This window comes from Ovis aries, chromosome 15, assembly GCF_016772045.2.
Source record: "Ovis aries strain OAR_USU_Benz2616 breed Rambouillet chromosome 15, ARS-UI_Ramb_v3.0, whole genome shotgun sequence".
NCBI classification, from domain to species: domain Eukaryota; kingdom Metazoa; phylum Chordata; class Mammalia; order Artiodactyla; family Bovidae; genus Ovis; species Ovis aries.
In genome coordinates, this window is record NC_056068.1 from 81,407,027 (window position 1) to 81,434,880 (window position 27,854).

Consider the following 27,854-nt stretch of genomic DNA (forward strand, 5'->3'; position numbering starts at 1 on the left):
GTCTCAGGAAGACAGAGCGAGCGCGCTGACGCTGCGCGGTGGCAGCAGGCTCCAGGCCCGCGCTCCCGCAAGCCTCCGCGCACCTGCAGGCGCGGCTCAAGCGCCCGCGGCCAGAGCGGGGCCGGAGCGGGGCCGAGCCTAGCCGTGTGCCGCCTCCACTGCTGCGCTCAGAACCGAAGGAAACCCGGGCGGGGAGGAGACAAGAACGGCTCAGCTGAGGGCTGGGCACCGGCCACTGAGCGCACTGAGCTTATTACGCGTGCTGCATACCCTATATTTTATTAGAACAGGGAGAACCCATCAAATCAGCAGAGGATGGATGAGGAACAGATTAAAAACACATCAGCTGGGTTGTGGTTAGAGAAGGGATGGTGTGCCAACTAAATTTCTCAGTCTAAACTCGTTCTTTAAGGGCCCTCTGGAGGCCACATAAACATATGTGTCGGGGTGTGTGTGTGCGCGTATATATTTATATCTCTACTTCATCAGCTCTCCTACAGTCATAGAAATAAGGGGCGATGAGGGAAGGGATTCTGTGGCAGGCTACAACCTACTCTGAGTTGGAGCGGTGGTGGGGGGATGAAGGGAGAGGTTATGTTTGTGTCTCAAGGGCAAAGAAAAGGCAGGATGGAGAAGACTCGAGTAACGTGGGACATGCAGGACTGTCACACAGAAGGTAAGAAACCAGCCGAAGTGTGAACCCAGCCACGCTTCACAGAGCAGTGGGCAGGACCTGGCATTCAGAGACAGCCCCTGTGAATGGACTCGGTCCCACCAGACGCTCTGGGGAGTGAGCTACCTTCCCTCCCTCGTTTAAAACAACACTCCATTGGCGATGGCAGCAGAGCAGGAGGCAGCCAAGAGGAGGCACAGGACGCGCGTGGAGGCCTTTACCGTATCCCCTGAACTAGCCTACGGCACAAAGAGAGAGAGGAGACCTGTGTGAATGAGTTCAGAGAGCAGTCATCTGCACCAGAACCCAGCCCTGTGTGACCTCTCCTATCGGAACACTGCGAGATCTGGACCCCAGCTGCTGTCCCACTGGGAGGGTTCTGCTGCGGCCACAGTGCTTTACATCCAGCAGACACTCGTGTATTTCACAGAAGTCTTTAATCTCTTCCACTGGGCTCACGGCGTCTCACGCCCCTCTCACCCCCAACCTCCTCAGCGTAGCTTCTGAAGTGCCAGCTTCAGGGAGATGTGGGACCCTCCTGTTTCCAACTTACTGCAGCTTTGTCTCCAGCAAGTTCAGTTTCTGTCGGTCAACGTAGCGAGAGAAGAGGGATACTAGGTTTGTGGGTATAGAGACTGGCTTGGCCAGGCCCGTCTGGGGAATCCGCAAAAGTTCTCGGGTTGCCACGAACATCACCTCCGTCCTAACAGGGAAAACCGAGAAAAATAATAATGTAAGAAAAGGAATGAAAAAGAGGACCTGAAAGAACTTCAAAGAAGAAACACGGCCCAGACTGACCACGGGTTGCTTTGCGCCGATTCTGAAGCGGTGTCTGAGCTCTGTAGGTCTTCCCCGCGGCTCAGGACGAGGAGGAGCAGGGACAGGCCAAACTGTGAGAGGAGACAGAGGGTGTCAGATGCCGCACTGACGGCCGGGGCCAGCGCTGAATGCAGGCACCCTCCACCGTGCTGCTCCGAGCCCACGCAGAGCCCAGAAGGGTCCCTCCTGACTCGGCAGCTCAGGCTCTCAAGGGCAACGGGAGCCCCGGGCCCCACAGCCCCCAGCTCCCCCATCCCACCCTTTGATGAAAAGCAGACTCTTCCCTGCCACAAGATGGGGGTGGGGGGCGGGTAGCTTTTCTCCTATTTACTAGAACAGAAATAGAAGGGAAAGTTACAAGAAGACAAATTTTGATACAGAAAATTAAAAGTTTATAGAAAAAAACAAAAAAAGTAAAACATAGAGTTTGAATTAAGAAAACAGGTGTTAAAGCCCTGTGGGAAAATACACAAAGAAAGGGAAATGGAATGATTAGGCTATGAAGAAAACATTCCCTTAAAAAATGACATACATATCTGGAAATATAAAGGCTTAGAGGATGCTAATGAGAGTTTGAAAGATGAAGAGAGGATGAGCAGATCCATCCGCCGTATCTAGGACTGCTAACACATGAATATTTATTTCACTCCGTGGGCAGGAAGAGCAGAAAACACAGACTCTAAGGGGCAAAAACACGGGCGAGGCCGAGGCTGGACGCACGGGTCACGGCTGCCAGGGCCCAGGAAGGGAAGCGGGCAGGTCCTGGGACTCCAGCCCCCCGTCTGAGTCCACCTCACGGAGGATATCCTCGCCTTTCCACAAAGGTCCCTTCATGTCACTGTCAGAAAAACAGCAGGTCACATCATCTCATCTGCCTTCAGGCTTTTGCACTGCCTTTATCAAAATAAAGCTAAGGGACCGAATAACGTGGAAGGCACACAACTCCGGGACCCCGTCTCGCGTCCCGAGGCCCCGCCGCCCTCTCCGTCTCCGAGGCGCTCCCTGCCCTTCCAGCCAGGCTCTCCAGGTTTTCAGGTGCAGAAGAGCACCCCCCCACCCGCCCCGGGTCTCCTTGTCCCTCTACTGTAGCGGATGGTCCCGAGTGAGCGCCACTGCGTACCCAGCACTAAACTGCATCGTTCACGGCCGCCTGCTCACCTAAGTGACGCCGACATCACCTCCACTTTACAGATCAGGAAACCGGCTCAGCAAAGTGCAATGACCGGTTCACGGTCACAAACCTAGGACGCGGCCGAGGAGGGGTGGAAACCTGCTCTGCCTAAAAGCGCACCGCTCTCCTTCTGTACTGACTCCTGGGAGTCTCTGGACCTTTAATCTGATATAAATGAAATATGAACTGGGATGTCTTGTGACAAAGACCGCTCATTACCTACCTAATCCTCTTTCCTCCTACTAGATCTGACTCTACCCGTGGTGACAATGGCGTGAACTCAGAGATGTTTCCAGCCTTCCCTGCACTCGGGTGTGGCGTGAGACTACGAGCTGGCCGTTGAGATTAAGTAGAAGTCGGTGGTTAGAGCTCCGGGAAAAGGTCCAAGTGAGGAGGCCAGATCCCCCACACCCTTCAGCCCTTTAAACCCACCTCTCCTCCTGGTGCAGAGCGGAGCTCTAAATTCCACACCCACTGAGGACGCAAGCGTGGCAGCCGCTGCTGGGAGGGCACAGCAGGGGACCAAAGGAGTCTGCACCCCAACACAAACCGGGTTTTCTCCACGTGAGGTACAGAGCACCCTGTCTTGTGAAAATCACTACCACCTCCAGCTTCTGTCACCACGAGCTTAATGGAGCTCCCGGCTGAGGCTACAGCTGCAACCCCCTAGCCCTCCTGTTTCCCGCCAGCAGCCACCATTTGTACCCGTTCCTCGGGCTGAGAAGGCTCGCAGGGCTCAGGGCTCACCTTGTTCTGGAGCACGGCAGAGAGGTGCGGGTTGGACGGAGCTGGGGCCGCTGCACTCTGAGGTAGGTTCATCAGCTGCTGCAGAAGGCTGGTGACGGTCACTGGTGGAAGATGGTAGAGGAGGAGAGAGAAGGGACTCAATAGGCACGGCAGCACCTACCGGAAGACAGAACGGACAGGCCATCACAGTCTGGTAGCTGCTGCTTCTGCCACAGCCCTGAGTGGGCAGGGACGGAGGGGTGCTCACTGCCCCAGGCAAGATGTAACAAAGGAGCCTGACAAGTCCGGCAGATACTGCCAGCATCTCAGCAGCGGATTCCATGGCAACTGCTGAGAATTTTTTCCACGCGCACAGGAACATCATTACTTGTGTGAACCAAGGGTGCAAAATCACTTCTCAAATACAGAGCAAGATACATGATAGAACATCAGTATTCATTCTACAAATACTCAGATGCTTACAATGTACCAGGCACTATGGGCTAAAAACATAGGATAAACAGGACAGACCCTCAGGGGTCTAAGATACAGAGAAGCCGTGAGTTAACTGTCAACTTACTATACTATGAGAGGCACTCTAACAGGTAAATTCTGAGAGTCAGAGAGTTACTGAGAAGTATTTTCAGACTTAATGGTATCTTGATTTATCTTTATAAAAGCTCAATGAGGAAACGGAGAAGTGATCAATCAACGTTTATAGATCAGAGATGCTAAGTGATCAGAAACCCAGACTCTGGTCACAAAGCTAGTAGCCAGAACCAGAATTCAAGGCTGTTGGATTCCAGCCTGCTAGTTCACTCTTTCTGCTTTGCCAGAAGGCCCAGACTGGGAAATTAAAACACAGGGCTGCTGGTGTAACCAGGCTGTGACACTTCAAGTCGAGGGTGCTTCCAGCACTCAATGACCATAGCATGAAAAATGAAGGCTGGTTCAGCTTTAAGTAGCATTCAAGAACAGAGAGACTCCTTTTCATGGTCGACTCTTCTAAACAAGCAGAGCTTTAAAAATTAAAGCGTTCTTGCGTGCGTGCTAAGTCACTTCCGTTGTGTCCAACTCTGTGCGACCCCAGGGACCGTAGCCCGCCAGGCCCCTCTGTCCATGGGACTCTCCAGGCAAGAATCCTGGAGTGGGTCGCCGGGCCCTCCTCCAGGGGTCTCCCGACCCCAGGACCGCACCCATGTCTCCTGCGCCTCCTGCACTGGCAGGTGGCTCGTTACCACTAGCTCCGCCTGGGAGCCCAGAGCATTTTAAACGTACACAGAAGTACCAACAGTATAGTGAAGTCCACGTACCCACAACCAAACTCCAAAAATTCAATCAGTAACAGGTTGCCAACCTCATTAAATCTATGTTCTTCCCGTACCACATCATCTTTTTCATAAACAGCAACACTTCACTGCTGTCACAATATTATCGTACCTGCAGAAGTTTAACTCCTTAACGATCATCTAATATCCACTCCAAACTCAAGTTAGTCTAGCTGGCTCAGAAGTGCCTAGGAGCCAATTTATTCTAATGATGGTTCAAACCAGACCCGCGCGTTGCATGTGGCTTTAAGGCTTTCAGAATCTGTTAGCAGGTCCTCTCTCACTGGCCCGTCTCCTTTTCTCATGCCATTTGTTTGAAGAAACTGGGTCATCTGTCCCATAGTTTGAATCTGGCTAATGGCACCTCTGTGGTATCACTTAGGAATGACCCAATCTTCAGTCTTTCGCCCGTAAAAACTGGTAATTAGGATCAGAGGTTTGACTGAACTCGAGTTCAGCAGAGGGGGCAGGGCGGTGTGCAGCAAGACACCCATGGAGAGCTGAGAGCTCCCTCCGCGCAGCGTCAGGAAGCACGCTGCTCCCCTCCGTGGGGCTTGAGGTCGTCTGCGGGTTCAGGTGTGGCCAGCCTGCCCCAACCAAAGAAATGAGAAAATCCCCATTCATCTCTGACCTCACGCTTTCAGCTCCAGTAATGGCTGCTGCCCAGACAGACTGTTTTTTCCATTAGGAGCTGTAAAACGGCCATTTTGTCGTTTCTTTGGAATTTGTTAGCTGAAATTCTTCTGTAAAGAAGAACTTCCTAATATCAACACTCTAGTCACCTTGACACGTGGCTGTAATGCAGCAGGATAAATGCTTCTTTTCCTTTACTTACCACTTTTCAGAATAATGAGTTGATGGCCAAGCAATCTCTTAAAGTGTTTAGTACATTCTTTTCATATTATGGACTCACGAAACATATCCAGTCTACAGCAATGCACTGGTGTTAATTTTTGTTTCTGACACAAATTATCCCATTGTGACCAAAAAGGGGGTTCCTTCGAGTCGGTCTGTGCATCTTTCAGGCAGAACCATAGTCATCTTTCAGCTCTCTTGGTTTCTGGCATGATACTCCATAATTACCTTGTACATTTTATGCCTCAGACCTGGAACCTGTTATTACTTCAAACAAACAGTATTTACAGATGTGGTCTATTACTCTTTAACACATACAGGTAAAATCTTAGCCTCTAAATTCAACCAAGTTTTCCTCAGTAGCAGGTGAGCTCCACTACAGCAGGCCTCTCTGGGTTTCTAACTCCTAGCACCGAGAATCAGCTGCTGTACTTACAGGACCTGAGCAGTGCCTGGGACACAGAAGTGCTTAGTAAGCATTTGCTGAGTAAAGAAACTCTTCCGAGTCTATTGTTTCAGAAAGAATAAGTCTCACACCTTTCGGTTCATTCTCATAAACTCTACTCTTCTGAACCTCATACTTAATGGCACTGGCCCTTTGTGCTAGCTGTATCAACTTCTTGCTTTGAAGGTCTAATACTATTTCGAATTTTGCTAATCTTTCAAGTATTGTGATAGGAATAAGCAGAGAGCAATTCTTACAAACTTGATAATCACGTTTCAAATTCTAGCCCATGGCTTCCCTAGTGCTCGGCAGTAAAGAACCTGCCTGCCGGTTCAGGAGGCACGGGTTTGACCCCCCGTGCGGGAGGACCCCACGTGCCCTGGAGTCACTAGGCCGGTGCGCCCCGACTGCTAAAGCCCACACCCCCGAGAGAGAGAGGCCCGAGCGCGGTAACTGGAGCAGCCCTGCTGGCCACCACGAGAGGAGCGCCCATGAGGCAACAAAGACCCAGCACGGTCAAAAATAAATAAAATCTAAAATACTACTAAAAACAGTAAAGAAAATAGAACCCACAAATTCTAGCCCAGTTTAAACTGCTTAAAAGCACTGGCCCAATTCCTGTGGGACACCATTGAAGTAAGCATACAGGTCAGTGTTAAGCCACTAAAAACAGCCCATGAATGATACTTTACATCCAATAAGGTAAGCAAGATCATGAACTGCAAATAGTGAGCAGTCAGACCCAGCCGGGGGCCTGACCTTCTCTCTGTAAATACAGATTCAGCAAGTCTGGGGTAGGGCTGAACTATTTGCTTCCAAAGCAGTTCTAACGCAGATCACAGCTTAACAACTGTGTCACACGAGACGGAATTACTGCTTTCCTCATGTTTAGGGACATGGTCTGTTGGATAAAGAAGTAGCATTAAAAACATAGGCTTGGAGTAAAGTTTTTGCTTTAAATACTCATGGAGCCAAAGATTAGGTAAAAGAACACAAAAGGGAAAAGGGGGGAAAATAAGTTTGGCTTCTGGAAATCTTATCCACTGTGAAGACCCAAGGGAAAGAGGACCCCACATGGCGGGTCACCTCATCCTGCGCATCCTTCTTGATGAGGAAAGGCAGGTTCCTGGCTGTTGTCATGAGAATGTCCGCTGCTTGCTCTGTGGAGAGGAAAGGCAGGACCCGGGCCACCATCCTCTTCCCCTTTCGGATGCACATGATCTGCACAAAGTGGTCGTCACTCGGGCTGCGGGGAAGAAAAGGCCAGCTCGGGTCAGCAACAGCAACGCAGAAACCCCCTTTCTCCTCCTCCATGTTGCCAGATGAACACACTGCATTCGTGTGCACCCTGCAATGATCTGCACTACAAAACAGTGAGAATTACTTTACCAACTCTCAACAAATAATAAAAAGTAAATTCTTTGAGTTTCATGAATATTGAAAATCATTTCAAAAATTGTACATTAAAAAAACTAATCTAACCATAGGCACTGATTTCCTTTATTAACTTTCAAGTAACGACACAAATGACATGGTTAAAACAGCAAAATCTGAAATATACATGTATTAATAATATTCATAATCTCAGAGATAATTCACTAGTGCTATCATTTTGAAGGCATTTTTGCTGTGTATTATATATTTTTATCTTTCATTTTTAAAAAAGGGGGATCCATATAATTTATATGGCTTGTTACTTTTTTCACTCAAAAACTTATAAACACTTTTCCATGGCAATACATAATACTTTACAGATTTTACTGGCTACGTAACAGTCCAATCTACGGAGAAACCCAGATTTATTCAACCAAGCTCCCTGTCAGTCCAACTCCAGAAAAGATGTGCTAAAAAGAAGGTCCTTTTCAAAAAGAATCATCAATTCTCTTGAATGGGCAAAGACAAAGGGAGCATCCTCTTGCATTCATCAAATAAATACTGTGATTTCTGGAACATTTACCATTAGCAAGATTCTATTCCAGATACTGGGTGGGAGAGAGATGACAGAGAGACAGAGAAATTATACTAAGAAGCTTAGTCTTCACTGGAAGACTGACTGGCTTCCACAGCAAATAAGAATTGTATGGCAATCCCAGGAAAGCATGAATGTTTACACTTTCCATCTTAGTAGGAAAGAAAATACATAAAGATTACACGGTTGAACATTAGTAAGCATAAACTAGATACAATCTATAAGCTCAACAAAAGAAACTAAATGTTTCCCACTGTCTCCAGCGTCCAGCACTGTTCCTAATAGGTATTGAAGAGGTACTTGCTAAATGAATGAATTCAAGATACATAGATTTCCACCCCCTCCCCCACCCCAGGCTCAAAAGGATTCTAAAATGTTTTCTATGGAGTGAGCTTACTGAAATGGTAAGGAAGGGTAAAGGCAGGATATATAAAGCTCAAAGGAATCCAGCGAGACTAATGTTCTCACCAAAGGACACAATTCTCACCTCTCCTGTCCAGGCAATTTCCCCCTTAAGTTGTCGTACATGCAACAAATTTTGTGCTTTCTTTCATCCATCAGGGCAGGTCGCTCTTCTTCCAGACTTAGGAGGTAACGCCTTTCGTAATCCTCCACATCAAGCAGTAAACTGTAGGTCTAAGGGAGAGACAAAGCGGGCCTCAGCAAACTCAGCGTGAGGTGCACAACGTGGCCGTCCAGGACTAGCAGACAACAACGTAAGAGTGGAAGCTCACAGAAGAGTGAGAGGAAAAACCTGCTCGCTTAAACCCAGAGAAACACTGTCAAACAACTCAGGAAGAAGACACCCTTCAGGAATCGCTCCCTGCCCCTTCTTGACCACTAATCCAGCAGGCGATGGTAGTGACACGATTATCCACTTCCCAAAGTTTCCAGCAGCAGCCCTGTTAGTAACGTGAGCAATGCACGCCACCGCGTCCCGTGATGCCTCTATCTGTGAAAACGAAACAGCTAGCGACTATAGGGTGCCAGGCCCCGCTCTAAGCACCGTGCCAATACTCACTCATGGAATACTCACCACAGCCCAGTGAGAGGAGACTCTCACCACTTTCATTCTCAAAGATTAAAAAACCAAAGACGGCACAGAAAGGTTAAATGACTTGCCTCAAGTCACAGACTTGGTGAGAAATGATTTGGAGCCTGTTCTCAGAGTCTGTGCTCTTAACGCCTATACTCTATGCCCCACAACATGGTGTTTTATGGTTCAACACTAACTGCCTACTACTGATTTTCCTTAGAACCCAGGACAGTGCCCAACACCCAGGGAATGGTCAATAAACATACGGGAACTGACTGAACAGACAATCCATTCACAGGCAGAACAGTGTAATTTTTCTCTTCATTTTCTTAGAAAGATGCCCTGCCCTAAAACACTCAGCCACTAACTGAACAAGCCTGGACAAAACCCCAGGACTTCTGATTGTAACTACAGTGCTCTTTCCACGAGGCCACAGGCGAGGTAAACCACACTCCTTTCCAGCATGCCCTGTACACAACAGGCACTTTGCACAAACATGTACATCAGTTAAAATCGCAGGACACTGGCCGACTGTTTACTTCCCCACGTGTCGCGTACACACACATTTCACAGTCTGCTAAGCTGAAACCAACTACAGCACCTTTGGCAATTCTAAACTTACTTTCTCAATTATGAAAAGGGTTTTTCGTCTTTTGTCCCGAACCTGTTTTTCTTTTGTCTCCTAAAAAAAAAGAAAAGACTTTTCAATATGAACTCTTTAACCATGTTAAGAATTATTTACTGCTGGTAAATTCCATAGGTAATTCTATTTGTGACAGTACTGTGGGGATTAATAATCAGGCAGAAGTAATGGGGGCAAAGGTCACAGAGCTGACTGAAGGGCCCACACATGAACTAGTAACTAAGTTCACAGAGGAGCAAAAGGTACTGGAGAATGCAATGGAAAATGAAGATACCATAGGAAAATCTTAAGCACACAGAAAATGATAGTTTTAAAAGCTGGAACAAACAGCTAATGCTGTTTGTGGCCAGGGTTACCTGGCAGGAGCCAGTTCAAAGGCTCCTGCCACCCCAGGTTCTGCCTGGCTGCCTTAGGATCCCAACCCAGGGACCGTCAAAGAAGCAGTGCTGACCCAGACTTCCTTAAACACACAATTCTGTGGCTACTTACATCATCCTCACTCCGAGACGTCACAACAGCATCAATCATTTTTCGGGGATTATTCACACTAGAGACAGTGAGCTTTCCCAAAGAGCCCTCAAACTGCACTGCAAGGACAAAAAGTTGCCAACAAGTAAAAACCCAGCAACACAGGCAGACAGCATTCAACGAAGATCATCACAGTCTCTCTTTTCTGGCCCCACTGCATGGCCTGCTGTTGTTTAGTTGCTGAGTCGTGTCCGACTCTTTGTGGCCCCATGGACTGCAGCCCGCCAGGCTCCTCTGTCCGTGCGATTTCCCAAACAAGAATACTGAAGCAGGTTGCCACTTTTTTCTCCAGGGGATCTTCCTGACCCAGGGATTGAACCTGCGTCTCCTCTGTCCCTTGCACGGTAGGTGGGTTCTCTGCTGCTGAGCCTCCAGGGAAGCCCCGCTGTGTTCCATGCGGGGACTTTAGTTCCCCTGACCAGGGATGGAACTCAAGCCCCCTGCAGTGGAAGCACAGTCTTAACCACTAGACTGCCAGGAGGTCCTATGTTCTCTAGTCTTTACTCCAGACCTAAAAATTCACTACAAAAATCCATGTATTATCGAAGGCAATCTCTTATCAAAAGATATCCTTTTCCATTTTTTTTTTGGTTGTAATTATGAAAAGTCTGAAGTATCTTCCCCTTTATCTATTTTATGGATACTAGAAATTATAACATTTTAAAAAGTCATGGAATCTCAAGCAGGAATGGACTTAAAAGGTCATCTGTCAAACTATCCAGTTCACGCTTGAGTAAGTGGGCCTCCGCATCTGTCAGGGACAGCGGTGCCGCGCACATCAGTCTCACACGTCCCCTTCCCGTCATCCACACAGCTGCGGCTGCCGTCCCGCCAGCAGCACAGCAAGTCTCTCGGCCGTGGGCGTGGGACAGCGGCCTCACCTGGCTTGTAGGTGTGCTCCAGCCTGGCCACCTGGGGCGTGATGAGCTTGGTGCGTTCCTTTCTTGGGCCGTCACCGTGCACTTCTTCAGCAGCTGACAGCTTCTCCAGTTTTTCAAAGTAATTCTGCCATGTGAGAAGAGGATTGGCCGCTCTCTATCATGGAGCGACTTACACCAGTGGCAGCACCGCTGCTCGCGCTCTATACGTACTGGCTTTTAACTTTTATCAGATTGTGAAGAATTTACTTTATCAAAAAATCCCAGCCTTCAAAATTAGCATCAATGGAAACATCATTAGACTGCCAAAATTCTTAATTTTAAGAACCAGATTATTGATGCCAAAAGATTTGAAAATATTGGTTTGAGAGTCTCTATAGTTTAGAAAAGGCATATATGCAAACCTTTCAGTGAATATCGTGAGAGATTCTTCAGCTTGAAAAACGGGACAAAATTCTTACCTACTTGAAGACTACCTCAGAAGAAAATTATACCAATACTTAAATGAGTACCTTCACCAGGGTAAGTGACTAAGCTTACCTTTCAAACTGGCCCAGAGTGCATACCTGGTAATAAGAATCATCCAGGTAGGGGTCAGTGCTCATGCCTGGTAACAGAAGTCATCCGGGCACTGGCCCAGAGCACGCACCTGGTAGTAGAAGTCGTCCAGGTAGGGGTCAGTGCTCTGCAGCTGCATCATCTGAATCTTAGAGACCCAGTCTTTCTCTCGCTGCAGCATGAGGTTAGCATACGGGTCCTTCCGGATATGATCCTGATGACTGCTCCGGTGACTCCCTCTGTCTCCTGCACCGTTGAGAGTCCGATGCTGACTGGAAAGGAAATACAGGTCACATGCACTCCGAGTGGACACATGAATTACACCTTATAACAATACTGGAGTAAACCAGGCCAACTAAAAAAAAAAAAAAAAAAAAAAATCCCCTTTGCTTTTATTAAAAGAGGAGTGAAAAAGAATAGAATTTTAACAAAATTTGAGAGGAAGGAGCTATGGAATACCTAATCAGAGGACTAAACTAAAATCTGGGTGCCTTACCATAAGCTAAGCACCTTCTCCTATGGACTTGTGTATAAGCCCCATAATAACCCTATGAGGTCCGTAAGTTTATTTTCCCCACTTAAGACAACAAACTGAGCTCAGAAGAGATCAGGTAACTTGCCCAAAGCAGTACACCTGGCAGCAGTGAGAGGTGTGACCACAGGCTACCTTGACTCCAAGTCTACATACTTTTAAAAAACTTGTTGAAAATTATGATATACTTTAAACACATAGAAAGGTCCAGCAAACATTATTCAAAAATCCATTTACTCACCATTTGGACTAAATGAAAAAATTATTTGGTCAAACTTGTTTCAGATTTTTAAAAAGTAAAATATTAACCTAACACAGTGCTACGTTTACAGTTGAGGGGCCACCTACAGCCCTCAAGATCAGTTTCCAGCTCCCCTTCCTTCCTATAGGAACTACTATCCTGACTTTGATACATATCCTTCAAGAAATATTTTTATACTTTTACTACTTGTACACCTACCTTTTATTACTTATATTACTTGTACATCTACCTTTAAATATCATACAGTAGTATTCCATTTTACATAAATGGTATTAGGCATAAAATTCTGCTCCTTGATTCTTATTCAATATTATGTGTTTCATACTTGTCCACATTGATAATATACCCCCCAGGTATATTCTGAAAAGTAAAACTGCTAGGATTCAATGTATCTACATTATAAATCTTATTGTTTATTGCCAAATTCTCTCTCCAAAGCCTATATATATTCCATTCCTGCTAACAACGACAGTGTTGAGACACTTCATGTTTTGCTGTCTGAGGATATAAAACGGTTATCTAATTTCAATCTGCACTTTTCTCATTACAAGTGAGCCTGAAAATCTTTGTGTTTTTATGAGCCATGTAGGTTTCCTCTATTGAAAGACTGCATGCTTGTGTCTGATGCCTTTTATTACACAGAAGTTTAATATATTTTTACAATTTCATAAAAAATATTTGTAAACAACTTTACAAATAACTGCTGCTAACTGCTGTACAAAGAAATGTACAATTTAATGTATACAAATTGGTAAGTCTGGACAAATGCAAACACTTGTCATGCCAGCAGCATAAAAAAGGCACTAGACATATACACCCACTCCTTGGGTCCCTTTGTTCTTCTTCCCTTTTGGGGGGCTTGGGGGCGGGTAAGATACTTAACATGAGATCTACCTTTTCAAATTCTGAAATGCACAATACCATAATGTCAACTGCAGGCCTGTTTGTATTTTAACAGTCAATATATTATTAATCTTTTCCTTTACGGTTTGTATTTTTTGTATCTTAAAGGCCCATACTAGTTTTTTACCTCTGCAAAGAATATTCCAGAATTTTTTTTTTTGAAAGAAAAAGGAAATTAGACACAAAGAACCATAAAAGGGAAGGCTGCAAAAACTTCAAAGTTATGTTTAATTCTCTTATTTTATGTATAAGAATGATGACAAAATATAAGCTCCATGAAAGCAAGGGCATGTTATGTCTTGTTCTTTCAATCTCCCAAACTGACCACAGTAGCTGGTACACAGCTGGGGCCACATATATAAATATATATTTGAATGAAGATTAAACAGAGGCAAAAACGAAGTGACTGTCGGCTTTACATAAGACCCAAATGTAATGCTAGAGACTATACTTCAAGATCACCTCCGAGCCGAGACGGTAAACAAAACGCAGCCAGAAGTATGGGAAGAACTTGGTAAGGAGTGAGTGGAAGATGCTGGCCACCCCCACCCCAGATCGAGACTGCATTTCAGAATCATATTAACTTGGAAATAAGTTGATAAGCCCTAGTCATTCAAAGCTTGTGCATTACATAAACTAGCACGTATGACCTGACTTAGCCAGCTGAAATAAGCTCAATATTGATTAAATTTACTTAAAAAGTAAGCTAAATCAGGCAAAAATGAAACCTAGATTAAGAAACCACAAAAGAGGTTAAGTACGTACTTTCTATTCTGTTGCTGCCTCTGATGCAAGAGTCGACGGTGCTGTGGATGAAGATGGGTTGTGTCTGGTCTAAACACTGGGGTCTGCGATCTAAGAAAAAGGGAAAGATGTTCAGTTCTGTCCTTTTGATGACCTGAAGCTTTAAAGAATGTGATCAATACCGGATAACTTCACACAGGTTCACCCAAGAGAATGCTGGTGTCTACTCTAAGAAGATCTTTCAGAAGGAAGACACAGCTGTATTTTCATGTCTTCCATGAAAGACAATTCTCAACTCCTAAAAAGACAATCATAAAATCTGAGTGAATCAGCAGTAAGCTAGTTTAATTCTCTTTGCTCCTAGCTGTTAAGGAGAAGTCTCTAACTAAATTTAATGTACTCAAATTCAGATTTGGAAATGATCCTGAAAATATACATGTGACGGTTAATTTAATATGCTGATTGCCTAAGACACCCAGTTGTTTGGACACTCATCTAGATATTGCTGTGATGGTGTTTTATAGATGCTATTAACATTTACAATTAACTTTAAGAAATAGAAAGATGGCCCTAGATAATGTGGGTGGGACTTGCCTATCAGTTGAAGGCCCTAAAAGGAAAACCAGTTTCCCAGAGAAGGAATTTTGCCTCAAGACTGGAATATGGGAAGGCCTGATTGCGTCTCCAGCCTGCTCACCTGCCCTACAAATTCAGACCTCAGGTTGCAACCACAACTTCCAACAGAATGTCCAGCTTGCTGGCCTGCCCTACAGATTCTGGACTTCCTAGCCCCACATTCATGTAAGCCAATGCCTTAAAGTAAATCTCTTCTTTATTTATCTATATGCTATTGGTTCTGCTTCTCAGGAGAACCCTGAGACAATGTGATATATAATAAAACACAATTTCACTGAAGCAGGAACTTAAACCTCTATGGTAAAGTCCCAGTGGAAGCAAGCAAGTAGCTAAACACTGAGATTAGCTGACAACTCAGCATCTCTATCTCTGTTCCTCTTTTTCTTTGGTTGCACGATGTAGCTTGCTGGGTCTCAGCTCCCCTGACTGAACCTGAGCCATGGCAGTGAAAGCACTGAGTCCTAACCACGGGGCCGTCAGGGACTGCCCTCACTGTTCCTCAGTGTAAGATAATTCTTGTTAGATGAGAAGCACTTGGCGCATGTATGTGTGTGTGTCAAATGGATATGTGAGACATAAGAAACTTTAGAAGAAATAAAAAGGTGACTGCTGCTGCTAAGTCGCTTCAGTCGTGTCCGACTCTGTGCGACCCCATAGATGGCAGCCCACCAGGCTCCCCGTCCCTGGGATTCTCCAGGCAAGAACACTGGAGTGGGTTGCCATTTCCTTCTCCAATGCATGAAAGTGAGAAGTGAAAGTGAGGTCGCTCAGTCGTGCCCGACTCTTCGAGCCTTCCAGGCTCCTCCGTCCATGGGATTTTCCAGGAAGAGTACTGGAGTGGGGTGCCATTGCCTTCTCCAGAAAAAGGTTATTAATGTGCAAATCTAAGTAGGAAGCATCCTGTTGTTTAGTTGCTAAGTTGCGCCCTACTCTTTGTGACCCCAAGGACTATAGCCCATCAGGCTCCTCTGTCCATGGGATTTCCCAGGCAAGAATCCTAGAAGGGGTCGCCTTCTCCAGGGGACCTTCCCAACCCAGGGATGGAACCCAAGGCTCAGCACTGGCAGGCAGCTCTTTATCACTGAGCCAGCCACCTGGGAGGCCCAGGAAGCACATGACTGGAGGGAAATGGGATTCACATCAAACGTTGGAGACCATCCAACATTTCTGTGTTTGCCAACTTGAGGATCAAATAACATCACAAAATACATCATTTGAAAACAGCAAGGAGACTGCTACCTTCTATCACTAAATGTCAACAATCAAGTGACTCAGTGGACAAGGGACAGACAGTCACACTTTCTCTGTATACCTTAGATTCTGCAGGTGGGGTCCTGGGCCAGGGGGGTGCTGCTGTGGAGGTGGTGGTGTAGCAGGGGGTGGGGCACTGAAGAAGGCGCGGAAGCCTGGCGCAGGGGGGAGCATCTGCCCAACTCGCCCTTGCAACAGCTTGGGATTCATGGCGGCAAGTGGGCTGCCCACGAATCCAGGGACCCGTGCAAACTGGCTGGGAGACATCCGTCCAGGCTGTAGCTGCAAAAACAAGATCTTGGATTTAGCTGATTGGCAGGTCCCCTTACATTCATCCACAGAACAGTGAATACTGTTTCCATCAATAACTTTGCTTGAGAAAGTAATGGCAGGAAGAAAGAAGAGGCAGTAGGAATTGATTAGCAGCAAAACAGAAAGGGTGGGGGCGGATGTGAGCCAGTGAACCTTAGGAAAGTTAGGCGAGCTCCTTATGGGCTGAGCTAATCCTACGCTTACCTGCGCTCCTCCAAGAAGCTGTGCTCTCTGGAGGGGGCTGAGGACAGGAGGGACGCTAGGGGGAAAAGGGTGGCCCAGCAGGGAGGAGTTCTAAAAAAAAGAAAAGGAAAAGAAAACATTAGAGTCATACCGTAAACACAGAGAAACAAGAGAGGAACTCAACGGAAATGCAGAATAGACATGGATAGGAAAACTCTTAAAGGGTAGAGCTGAACTGTCCGCTGAAGGAATGGAACAGAGAGTAATGCTAGGAGCTACGAAGCACCAGGATTATGTAACGTGAAAAGGCAGCAGTCGAATGAGGGAGTGTAACAGCACGAAACCAGATCATTTCGAGTCTAGATCTTTAAAGATACGAGATGAGCTGAGGGAAGAAACAGCTGAGTACGATGAACCATGTCTGCTGACCCGGGCACTCTAAGACCCAGAAATTCAAGTATGGAGATTACGAGAGACACGCATCATCTAGGAGGCACCGATACACTGATGAGAAAATACACACTGCACACCTTCACCTGGGTGCAGAGCGACGTACCGGGACACTGCAGAGCTGGTTTGGAGACACCCTCTCACCATAGGGAGCAGGATACCGCGGCGGCATCGGGGGCCGAACATGCACAGGCTTTGGACACAGGATCTACGAGGACAAGCATACGTGCGACGGCACTCAGGGAAGCTGGCTTTCCCCCCGCCTGTGCTCCCTCCCCTCGAGTACTGGCAGAGACACAGAACTCAATGCAAAGCCCTACTCCCAAGCAAACTGCTATGGCTTCGGTCCACGTGTAGAACCTTCGGTCACTTCCTCTCACAAATACCAAGCAACGTGCCACTTTTTAACTGAGGAAGATTTAGCTAATTCTCCAGTTATCCCCACCCTTCCATGCTATCTGAGGGAGGGACCAGCAGATATTCTGACCTGCAAATTCTCTCCAAGAGGATATATTCTGGTAGCAGTGAGGGAGATGGCATGATAAGAAAGCTGGAGGTTTAACTAAGCCCTGCTCTGACGCCCCTGTGATATGGCCGCCATGCTCAGCTCTTCGTGTCCACTGCGACTCCACCGTTTCAGAGGATACTGAGCCTAACTAGGCCAGACCAATGCCACCCTCCCCCCATACCTTCCACATTGGCCTTCCTTTCCAGCTGCTGGTTTCAGGTGGAGGGAAGTCTATGGAACAGGACTGCACAGGCTCTAGGGAAAGCAGGGATATCTTAAAGGTAAAAAGGGATGTGGACAATGCTGTGTGTTCCCACTCCCCCCAGCTTTCAGCTACCTCTCTGCCAAGGTTTTGGGCAGCCAGCAAAACACTTTAAAAAGGATATGTACACTAAATGTGGCTCACTACCCTTTTTCTCCCCCGATTAAAAGGCAGCAGCAACAGGAGCAGCACCAGCCAAGGGCATTGGGGAATGTGTCTCTTATTTGTGCTAACTTCTCCTCTAACCGGCTATTTTCCTTTTTAACCTGATGCCTACCCCACACTTCCACCCTCCTCCCAGCAGCATATTTCCCAAAGAGTTTTGCCCAGATTCCCAGTATCCTGGGCTGAGTGCCTGTTGATGAGAGGTACCTGCTGGTTGAAGCTGGGCACAGCCATCTGCTTAGGTGGGGTGCCTATGGGGACAGCTCTAACAGGAGGACTCCCAATGACAGGCGAGGTGGACCGCCTTGGTAATGCGCGCTCGGAAAGGTCCCGATCGTCTTCTGGGCCCTGGGGGGGCCTCTGAGGCAAGGCATATTCTAACACAGACACTGTAGGCATTTCCTAATTGAGGAAGTAGTGTTAAAAAAATTAGCTAGCTCGAAATGTCTTAATCACCTTTACAGATGCCCAATACCTTGAGAAATTATTTTTTTAATTTTTAATTTAGTTTTATTTCATATCCAGTAAAATTTACCCTCTGTGGCATAGAGAACTAAATTCTGATAAATGCACAGAGTCATGGGCCTGCCACCAAAATCAAGACTCAGAAGTTTTGTCGCTCCCCAAACTTTCTCAGCGCTGTCCCTTTGCAGTCACCTCTCCCACTGCCCTCGACCCCTGGCCAACAGCAACCTGCTCTGACAGGCGTGCCTGAAAATGAGTGAGTGTGTGTTCAGTCGTCCAGACAAGAATACTGGAGTGAACTGCCATTTCCTACTGCAGGGGATCTTCCCGGCCCAGGGATAGAACCCGTGTCTCTTGCAACTCCTGCACTGCAGGCAGACTCTTTATCACTAGTGTCACCTGGGAAGCCCCTAAAATGACTTTAATTGAAACTGAGATCATAAGCTGCCAAACTTTTCATGTTCCGATGGCTCCCTTTCAACCATTTCAAAGGAAAGCACAATCAAGTGGGCACTACCATGGAGTCTGAGGTTCAGCTACGGCTGCTGGACAATGTGACCAACACAAGGCCAGCAGAGAGCACACAGCTGCACATCGCTCCAGTAAGGGAAGGGCAACAACAGGAGCCAGGTTGCGGACGCTAGAAACTTTATATAACGCGAAAACGTTTAATACCTGAGCAAGCAGTGGTCCTCGGATTCGCCTCAGAACTTCAGATCCATCCCAGATGCTGGAATTGAGACTTCCTGGTTGGGGCTAGCAAGAAGGGAAAACACACACAAAGTGTGGAATAGTGCAGGCTCTCTGGGGAACTTACCAGTCTGTGGTGAACAAAGCTCCCAAAGAGCTGCAACTGTTGAGGATCAAGAAATTACCACATTCTAGAAAATACCTTTTACCCCAACTTCATCTCTAGAACTGCTATGAGGAATAATACCATCAGATTTCTATGGAACGTGTAACTCTCTTGGTATCGTAAACGAAACAGCAACAGCAAAGCCCAATACTCTACTTCAATTCCTAGTGTGCTCCAGCTCACAGCCACTTACTTCCAACACTGGCCTGGTCTGTACCGCCCTCATGATAGCTGGGTCTTCAAGTTCATTTTCAATCACCATCTTACTGAGCCTCTCTGCCAGATTCTCCTCATGGTCACCCAACAAGTCCATCTCATCCCGTTCTCCATTGCCGGTTTGTTCATTAACTGCTGCAGGAGGCTTCTCTTCCAGTTCAGCCAGGCGCTCATGAGCTTCCTGCCAATCATCATCTATGAGGAAATCAGAAAAAGAAACAGAGTTCATATTGGAATTAAAAGTTTCATGAAATTCTTCTGTCAGCCAATAAACAATTCCAACTCCAGAAGACAGGTGGGAAGTTAAATTTCCACCTAGACACACGAAATAAGGTTTAAATTAAGGGGGCACATTTAAAGTGGGCTTCTCACCATTGAGAACAAACATCCTAGCAGGAATAAAATTCAAACTAATTTTCAAAAAAATTAAATTCAAACTAATTTACAAAATTCAAAGTAATAGGTTAATACATTAGCAATGGCATCTAGATTATATTCTGAAACAGATTTCTAAATTGGTGATATATGCATATACTACAACCAGTGGGTTTGAGACTCTGTGACATTTTAGGCAAAAACTCATGCTAGCATACAAGTTTCTCTTAGATAACTGTGATCTTCTTTACAAGCTTTTAAATCCATTCATTTCATCCAATTGGTGTGTTCTGAGCATCTATTATGTGACAAACACTGTTCTAGGTGCACGGCATCCATCACCATAAGAAACAGACAAGGAAAGTGACATCTGAGCAAAACTTCGGGAGTTAAGAAGTTAGCCACGTGGATATCTAGGGGAAGAAAGTCTCAGGCAAAGGACGGTCAGTATAGAGGACTTAGGATTAGAGACCGACAATTTTCAGAAGCAGCAAGGGCTGCGTTTGGACTGGAATGAACAAGGGTGAGGGTAGAAGAAAAATGAGGTTGGTGCGGGTTGAGGGGAGCTCTCAGGGGTCCTTTAGAGCTTCTCTGAAATGGGACCCTCAGAGGTCAGGATGTGGCTGGGCTTGCTGAAAGAATCCATCTGGCTGCCATGCTGAGAACAGATTTGGGGAGAACGGGGTCGCACTGCAGGAAGCACGGAGCTCTGTTAGGAGGCTACTGCAAGTACGTCAGGGGAAAGGTGAGCACCAGCCCTCTTTAACCGCGGCCATTTCAGCACACTGCTATAGTCTGTATCACTGATCCCAGGTAATTTCCTCATTGTTTATGCTGACAGAGCATTATTTCACAGATGAAAATCTTCAGAAGCCTTTATCAGCTTCTCCAGAACTAGACCTCACCTCCATCACCTCTTTCATTCCAGGCTCCTTAACCACATCACTCATCATTCCCTTCTACCTCCATCATAAAAGCGCTACTACTGTGCCTTTAGCATTCAAATTCAGACCCCGTTCTTTCCCTCCTCACTGATGCTTCCTCTACATAATCTTTTCATCTCAGCTCTGGCCTCTGCCTCATCTAACCCACCAGAGCCCCACGCACTATCCTGCTGCATACGTTACATATTTTATCCTTATTTTAGTGTTGTGTGTTCTGCGAAACCCAACACAGAGAGACACCAGGGAATTCTCTTTATAACTCACATCACAACACAGAATTCTGAAAACTGTCCTTAATGACAATCCTCCCCATATAATTTTTCTATATAGCTCATTTAAAGAAAGGAGAAGGACTGGAAACAACATACAAAGAAAAAAAAAGTGTCTGGTATATACTAAGGATGTAATAAATGGTAGCTATTTCAAAAAAAGATTCAGACTTTCATATGCAACTTGTTAAAAGTATCTTTACTCCTTTTTCCTGTTTACTAATACATGTTTGCTAAAAAAAAAAAATTTAAACATTATACAAATATGCAACTTAGCCAAACTTCCCCACAAATTCTTCAGGAATGTTAAATTTTTTAAAGTAGAAACACGTAACTACTGATAAAAACAAGGTTAAGTGGGATTTCCAAACTTATAACCTGATACGCTCGGAACCACCGTCTAGTCTTGGAGGACTGTGGTAGATCTGAATGTGCTATGCACAGTAAGGGAAAAATCTAGTTTAGATAAAGATTTACAGTACCAAGTTATCAGTCACTAAAAACACACAAGGAATAGCATAATCAAAAATCAATTGTGACATTAATATTTGGTGTCATCTTTGCTAAAGAAGAGTAAGCCAAGCATGCTCTGAAGGACCAACTGGTTTTTCCAACCTTATTGACCCAACAGTGCCAAAAAAAAGGGGGGAAAAAAAAGAGTCTATAATCCCAAATTATGGGATGTTTTAAAAACATTTATTACCAAAATTTAAGAAACTGATTTGTTAATGGATTAATTCTAATGTAGAAGAGTTTTCATTCACTTCTCATAATCCTATTTACTAACTTTACTATGAAGTGAAGTGAAGTTGCTCAGTCGTGTCTGACTCTTTGCGACCCCACAGACTGTAGCCCACCAGGCTCCTCGGTCCATGGGATTTTCCAGGCAAGAGTACTGGAGTGGGTCGCCATTTCCTTCTCCAGGGCATCTTCCCAACCCAGGGATAGAACCTGGGTCTCCTGCATTGTAGGCAGACGCTTTACTGCCTGAGCTACCAGGGAAGCTTTACTATATGTCTCATCAACGATGATAATCTATTTGTCCTTAGTAATTAATTTAAAAAACACTGATTAATAGCCATATTCTGTAAGAAAGGCTCTGCTGTGAACTGCTACTTCTTCAAACATTGAGTAAAGAAATCCATGCCACAGAACGCCATCATCGCCATTTTAGGTGTTTCCTGTTTTGTGGAGAGTCACCTGAAGCAACACAGAGGCCACACACGTCCTTGGCGTAAAGAGGCCCTTCACTCTGTATCTTCTTTGAATGACTGAAAAATATAGTTACTTAAACATGCCCTTGTTTATTTGACCTCAACCCACACTCATCAAAATGATGAAGGGTAGGGAAAACAAACAGCAAGAGAAACGAAGGGAAAGAGATACCTACTTTCCTTCAACTACTCAACCTATACTCTGGGACTTCCCTGATGGTCCGACGGCTAAGACTCTGTGCTCCCAATGCAGAGAGCCCTGGTGCAACCCCCGGTCAGGGAACTAGATCCGACATGCCACAGTGAAGATTCTCATGCGACGCAACTGACTCAGTACAGCCAAATAAATACAAATGTTAAAAAAAGTTAACCTATACCCAGATGTGAGTTACTAAAACCCTGTCTGCTTTTATAAACATGTACTTGTTGTGGCAATTCCCTTCAAATTTGTCTCTGGGATATATCTGAATAAAAACAAAATAAAAAGAAAGTACAGTTAATTTAATTTTAGAGTAATCTCAGTCTCTAAAGATTTCAGCAGCTATCAGTAAAAAGGAGGAAGAAAGAATGAGGATCCTTCCACACGGAGGCAGAAGATTTCCAAGGATTCCCCAAAGACTCTTAAAAATAACTCGTAGTTTACACTGATTGTATTCATAGTTACTTAACCTCTCTGGCACTTTCCTTCTTCATTGGCTAAAATGACGACAATAATAGTGCCTACCTCAGAAGGTTGCTATGAGGATTGATAATAGATGCAAAACATTTAGAATGGTCCCGAGTATCTAATAAATACCTTGGAAGTGTAAGCTTTCATTTTTAGAGAATGAGTTGAGCTTACTGTGGCCCATTTATTGCTCAAAGATGATGCAAATGTTTTTTTTCCATGCAAAGACACTGACTAGTTTCTTACAGAAAGGTGACATCAGAGCATTTGTAGCCAGTGACTTAAAATAACTATTGTATTATCAGGTATTACTCAAGAGACTCACTTCTTGAGTTAAAAACCATCAAGACAAAACATGTCACAGGTCTAACATTCTACTTCCTTGTTTAAATTCTCTACCCATCTGTGGAAATATATTAAACAAATCACAGGTAGACTTAGAAATTTTCTTTTTATAAATCTGTATACTATTTATATCAAGGTGTTAGGAGGAACTAGGATTTTAACCTTACAACTGTCTCAATGTTATGGACTCACATCTGGAAATCTTTTCTCCACTACGGACTCTGTAGACCAAGAAGTCCTTAATCACCCTTGTGCCTCAGGGGACAGAAATGGGCTCCCCTATCCACATGCTACTTCACTGCTCTTACCTTTTTACCAACCTGTTCTTTTACTGTGTAACCCTGGGGGCTTTTTCAATGTGTGTGCACTTTTTGCTTTTCCATCCCATAAAACACAATTCTGCATACTTTAAAATTCTTTTAAGGCAGTACTCTCCTTATCTCGGGAGAAACTCAGAAAAAAGTCGAGCACTCTAGAAGTCAGGAAGAAGGCAAGACTATTTCTCTCCAGCCCAGGTTCAAACTGAGGACGTTTACTATGTCTCATCTTAATATACTTCATTTTAATACAGATGAATCTGCTATAAAATGGAAACATTCAGTACACTATTTTAAGTGAGGAAGAGCTCCAGAAGCAAGCACGCACTGGTCTGCAGCTTCAATGTGTTCTACAGGTTTTTGCTAAAGTTTCAAATATAGTCTGCAATTCCCACCAGCCCCTACTCCCGTCATCCTCTGTTCTTCCCCCCTCCCCTGTGACCTCCCTGGAGAAAGAGCAGCATCTTGGATCATCCTCTGGGACGAGCTCTTCCCTTAACTACGGCTGGAGTCCAAAAGGTCTTCAGTTCCCTTTTGTAATGAGCCTTGTTTCCACCTTAAATACTCCTCTTCCTGCTCCCAAAAGCGGCAGTTCTAGTTCTCCAGTGAATTCTGTAAACCCTGACTGAACAAAGAACATTTTTTCATTTTTGCCAGTTCACTCAACTCGGTCTAAGCTTAAACAAACTTAAGCCATTTAGGTCACTGCAAAACCAGTAACCAATATATTTTTAAAGACCTCTTGTTTGTTTTTGATATTCAACATTTTGGGGTTACCCAATACTGGTAAGTTTCCTCTTCTTCTTCCTTATTGCTTAAGTTTGAATATCTGTTGCTTGGACAGAGTTCAAAGAAACTCCACAGATGCACACATCCCAGTGTAAATGTGGTCACTGTTGGTTTTCAACACCATCAGTCAAAGCAATGGCACCCACTCCAGTGCTCTTGCCTGGAAAATCCCATGGACGGAGGAGCCTGGTGGGCTGCAGTCCATGAGGTCGTTAAGGGTCGAACACGACTGAGCGACTTCACTTTCACTTTTCACTTTCATGCACTGAAGAAGAAAATGGCAACCCACTCCAGTGTTCTTGCCTGGAGAATCCTAGGGACGGGGGAGCCTGGTGGGCTGCCGTCTATGGGGTCGCACAGAGTCAGACACGACTGAAGTGACTTAGCAGCAGCAGCAGTCAAAGCAAAGATAGCTGCATCTCCCTCTTTTTGGCCTCCCACACGCTGGATCTTAGTTCTCCAACCAGAAATGGACCTGGGGCCCTTGGCAGTGAGAATTCAGTCTTAAGCACTGGACTACCATGGAATTCCCTTACCTATTCATTTTTAAAGTATAGTTTAATTTTAACTTATTAGTATGCTTTTTCTAGAAACTCAAGTTTCAAACTTTATCATATAAACTTGCTCCCTAAATTTCTCATCTCAGTAATTATAACTGTGACCTTTAGTTTAGTTTGGCTCTTTAATTTTTTAACCTCTTCCAATTCCCGAAATATTTATCTATCTCCAGGGATGAGAAAATCTCATCTGTGCACAGCACTTTTCTAACTTATGAAGACTTTCTATCACCAAAATTCGTGGAATCAAAAACTCTATTTAGCTGAATATTCTACAGTACAACAGCAGGATCATGCTATATACTATTGATCAACTAAATTTTAAAACATACATATCTGAATCTGAGTTTTCTCCTAGTCCACTAGTTAATTTGTACATTTCACAAATAAATATTTACTTCTTCTAGGATTATTTTAAGCCTTTATAAAATGTGTACTTCTCTAATCACTTGATTTTCCCATAGTGTCAACTGAGGGCCACAGATCATAAAGCTGGAAGGGAAACAGCTTAGAAAAACACCTGGTTTTGTAAGCGAGGCAAACAGAAGCCCAGAGGAGCAGGGGAGCTGCTTGGAGTGGAGAATAGAAGTCTGCCAACTCTGTGAATGAGGATATTCCTGCTAAGACAAAAGTATCAATGCTGATAAAAGGCAGCACTTGAAAAGAGCAGGAGACCAAGACATGAGAAAAGAAAGCTGCCACTTACCAACTGCACCTGACCCAAATGTATCATCATTGAATTGATCAATCTCTTCATCCTCCTCTCCCAGGCCCTGAAATGCATCTTCATCTTCATCCAGAGGACAATCCTCCAAAGACTAAAAAAAAAAAAAAAGAGAGAGAAAAAGATTAGCTATTCAGGAAGTTCACCACCTCAATTTCAAAATGTTCTAAAAATGTTTTTCTTACCTTACCAATCAACACAATAGCTTCATTATAACTCTCTGTACAGATGGCATTTTTTCTATCCCCCGATTTCCCTGACATTGGAAGATTCAGTACCTTTTCTTTCAGCTTCTCTTTCCTATTTATTTAACCTCTTCCCCCAAACTTCCATTTCTCTATTTATCAAGGCTCTAATAATAGCATTTCCTCATGCAACCAAGAAATTAGGCCTGCAACTTCCTTCCCATCACTTGTTACAATGACAACTGAAAATGAACACTTTATTATTTTGCCTGAGTTATTTTTCACTGAAATTCTCATCTTCCCCATGTTCATGTCATATTCTCAACTATTAATCCCTTTTAAAGCTTTCTCTTCATTTTCCTTCACACAGTTTGTTTTCCTACAGGCTCATATTTGGTGGTAAAAGAGAAAGCTAAGTTTCAATCACAGTGAACTCTTGAAAAACTGATGTGACAAGTTCAAGCTACCTGGACAAGCCACACCCCTTCTGATTAATTCATTCAAAACCTCCTGAGCACCTATTGTGTCTCACGCTGTGTTAGACTTTAAACCACAATCTCTTTAAGTGGTAATGCAGGGACAATACCATCTCCTTCAGAGGTGTTGTGAGGCTCAAAGGAGGCAAAGTTTTAGACAAACACTGGATATTGCTAGACAATGCTAGATATCAACATAACAACCTAGGTGTGTTCTAAACACTCCCTTCCCTCCCCCTTCATTTCACTTTTCAACTGATTAATTTCCCAAGTTTTCTTGGGAACTTTGCCACTGCATCTCATCGCTTCTCTCCATATTTACATAAAGCCAGTTTGATCTTGAGCCATTCCTATCAAATAGAAGGTCTATGTGTCCACAGTTTCCAAAGACTCAGGGTCGGAAATCCACGCGCTCTCTGCAGGCACATTTCTGATATACCTTGACTGACCACCTCTCAGCGAGGCTGTTCCCAAACGAAAAGTTAGCTTCAGGGGCCAGTCTACCCATCTTAAGTCCTCCCAAACTCAACACGAAACAAGCAGGCGACAGCCTCCACATCAGAGGCAACTTCTCGAAGCACTCGCAAATCGCGAAAGTCTACTGAACCAAATCACTGCTTCTCAAATTGGAGAGACTCTTAGGGATCACCTAGGCCAACCCTGTCCGTTCTACAAGTCCCAGAAACAGTCCAAGGGATCAGGAGTCGCTAGAGGTCACACGGCGAGTTAGCGACAGCGCCAAGCCTCTCGACGGGTCCTGCATTCCCGGGACCTTCCCCCAGCCCACGTCTCCGTCCGCTCGCCCCCAAGGAACTCCTGCGGGACACGCCCCTCCCCAACCGCCAGTCCTCTTCAGTAAGCAGTCCTCGGCCCCGGTCAGAAGGCAAGTCCGGGCCCCCGGGGCCCGACGATCGCCCGTTTGTGAGGGGGAGACGCTTCCGTGTCCAGGGCGGGAAACGCGTCTCTGGCCTTTCCCGAGTGACTCCTCCACAGGGATCCCCGGCTGCGGGGGCACGGCTGTCTACTCGGCGCTCCTCCGAGGCGGGGGCGGGGGGCTGTGTGCTCACGGCACTTCACGGGCCCGCCCCAGCCCGACACAGAGGTCAGCTCTCTCCGCCGGCCACCGACAGGGCGGTCCCGCCCCCCCCCGCGAAGCTGGCTCGCCACTCGCGGCTGAAACCCGCGACCCCAGAACCGACGCCCTCCGCGGGGTCCCGCGGGTGCCCCCGGCCGCCCCCTCCCCCCCGAGGCGCGGGACCGACGCGCGTGAGAGACAGGAGGAGAGCGGGGCTCGCGCGGGAGCGAGGGAGGGGTCACTTCCGGTCGCGGCGGCTCACCTCGTAGCGGAACATTCTGGGGGGGGGGAGGGAGCGGGGAGGGGAATGGGAGAGGGAGGGAAGAGGCGCCGACTCCCCGGGCTCCTCCGCGCGCGGGTCCTCCACCGGCTCGCGACCCCTGGCCGCCGCCGTACGCCGGGGCGTGCGTGGGGACGTGCGCAGGCGCGCCTCGGCGAGGGCGGCCGCCCCGCTCGGCACCCGGCGGCGGCGGCTGCGCGGGGACAGATTTGGCGTCCCGCTTCCTAGTCTCAGCGGCGGGAAGGAGGTCCCGCGGCGAGAGA

At 45.9% G+C, this 27,854-nt stretch overlaps 1 protein-coding gene across 7 annotated transcripts; it reads right to left on the reverse strand.

Annotated features, from left to right (window-relative positions):
* Window positions 1-263: 263 nt before the first annotated feature.
* PATL1 (PAT1 homolog 1, processing body mRNA decay factor) lies at window positions 264-27,707 on the reverse strand. Of its 7 annotated transcripts, none has more exons than XM_060400157.1 (20): window positions 27,574-27,707; window positions 25,558-25,669; window positions 19,352-19,569; window positions 18,978-19,058; window positions 18,045-18,239; window positions 17,592-17,684; window positions 17,009-17,110; window positions 16,474-16,563; window positions 16,019-16,239; window positions 14,092-14,181; window positions 11,721-11,901; window positions 11,075-11,198; window positions 10,155-10,252; window positions 9,645-9,704; window positions 8,474-8,622; window positions 7,104-7,263; window positions 3,411-3,566; window positions 1,472-1,563; window positions 1,227-1,376; window positions 264-912 (listed from the first exon to the last, which is right to left on the reverse strand). In XM_060400157.1, the coding sequence occupies exons 1-20, from the start codon at window positions 27,586-27,588 to the stop codon at window positions 891-893; spliced, it is 2,409 nt and encodes an 802-aa protein (XP_060256140.1). In that variant the 5' UTR covers window positions 27,589-27,707; the 3' UTR covers window positions 264-890. The 7 variants fall into 7 exon arrangements, with proteins under 7 accessions (XP_060256140.1, XP_042088692.1, XP_060256138.1 ...); XM_042232758.1 differs by lacking the exon at window positions 27,574-27,707 and adding an exon at window positions 26,676-27,557 and having other exon boundaries at window positions 17,592-17,663; XM_060400155.1 differs by lacking the exon at window positions 27,574-27,707 and adding an exon at window positions 26,676-27,557.
* Window positions 27,708-27,854: the final 147 nt, after the last annotated feature.

Excerpts from the sequence above, each read along its gene's own strand:
- PATL1 (XM_060400155.1), bottom strand. The coding sequence starts at position 26,795 with ATGTGGAGGCTGTCGCCTGCTTGTTTCGTGTTGAGTTTGGGAGGACTT. Across the intron at positions 11,902-14,091 it reads AGGCAGCAACAGAATAGAAA|TCAGCATCGGACTCTCAACG; the intron begins GTACGTACTTAA and ends TTTCCTTTCCAG. Across the intron at positions 913-1,226 it reads TTGCTGGAGACAAAGCTGCA|GCTAGTTCAGGGGATACGGT; the intron begins GTAAGTTGGAAA and ends TTTGTGCCGTAG.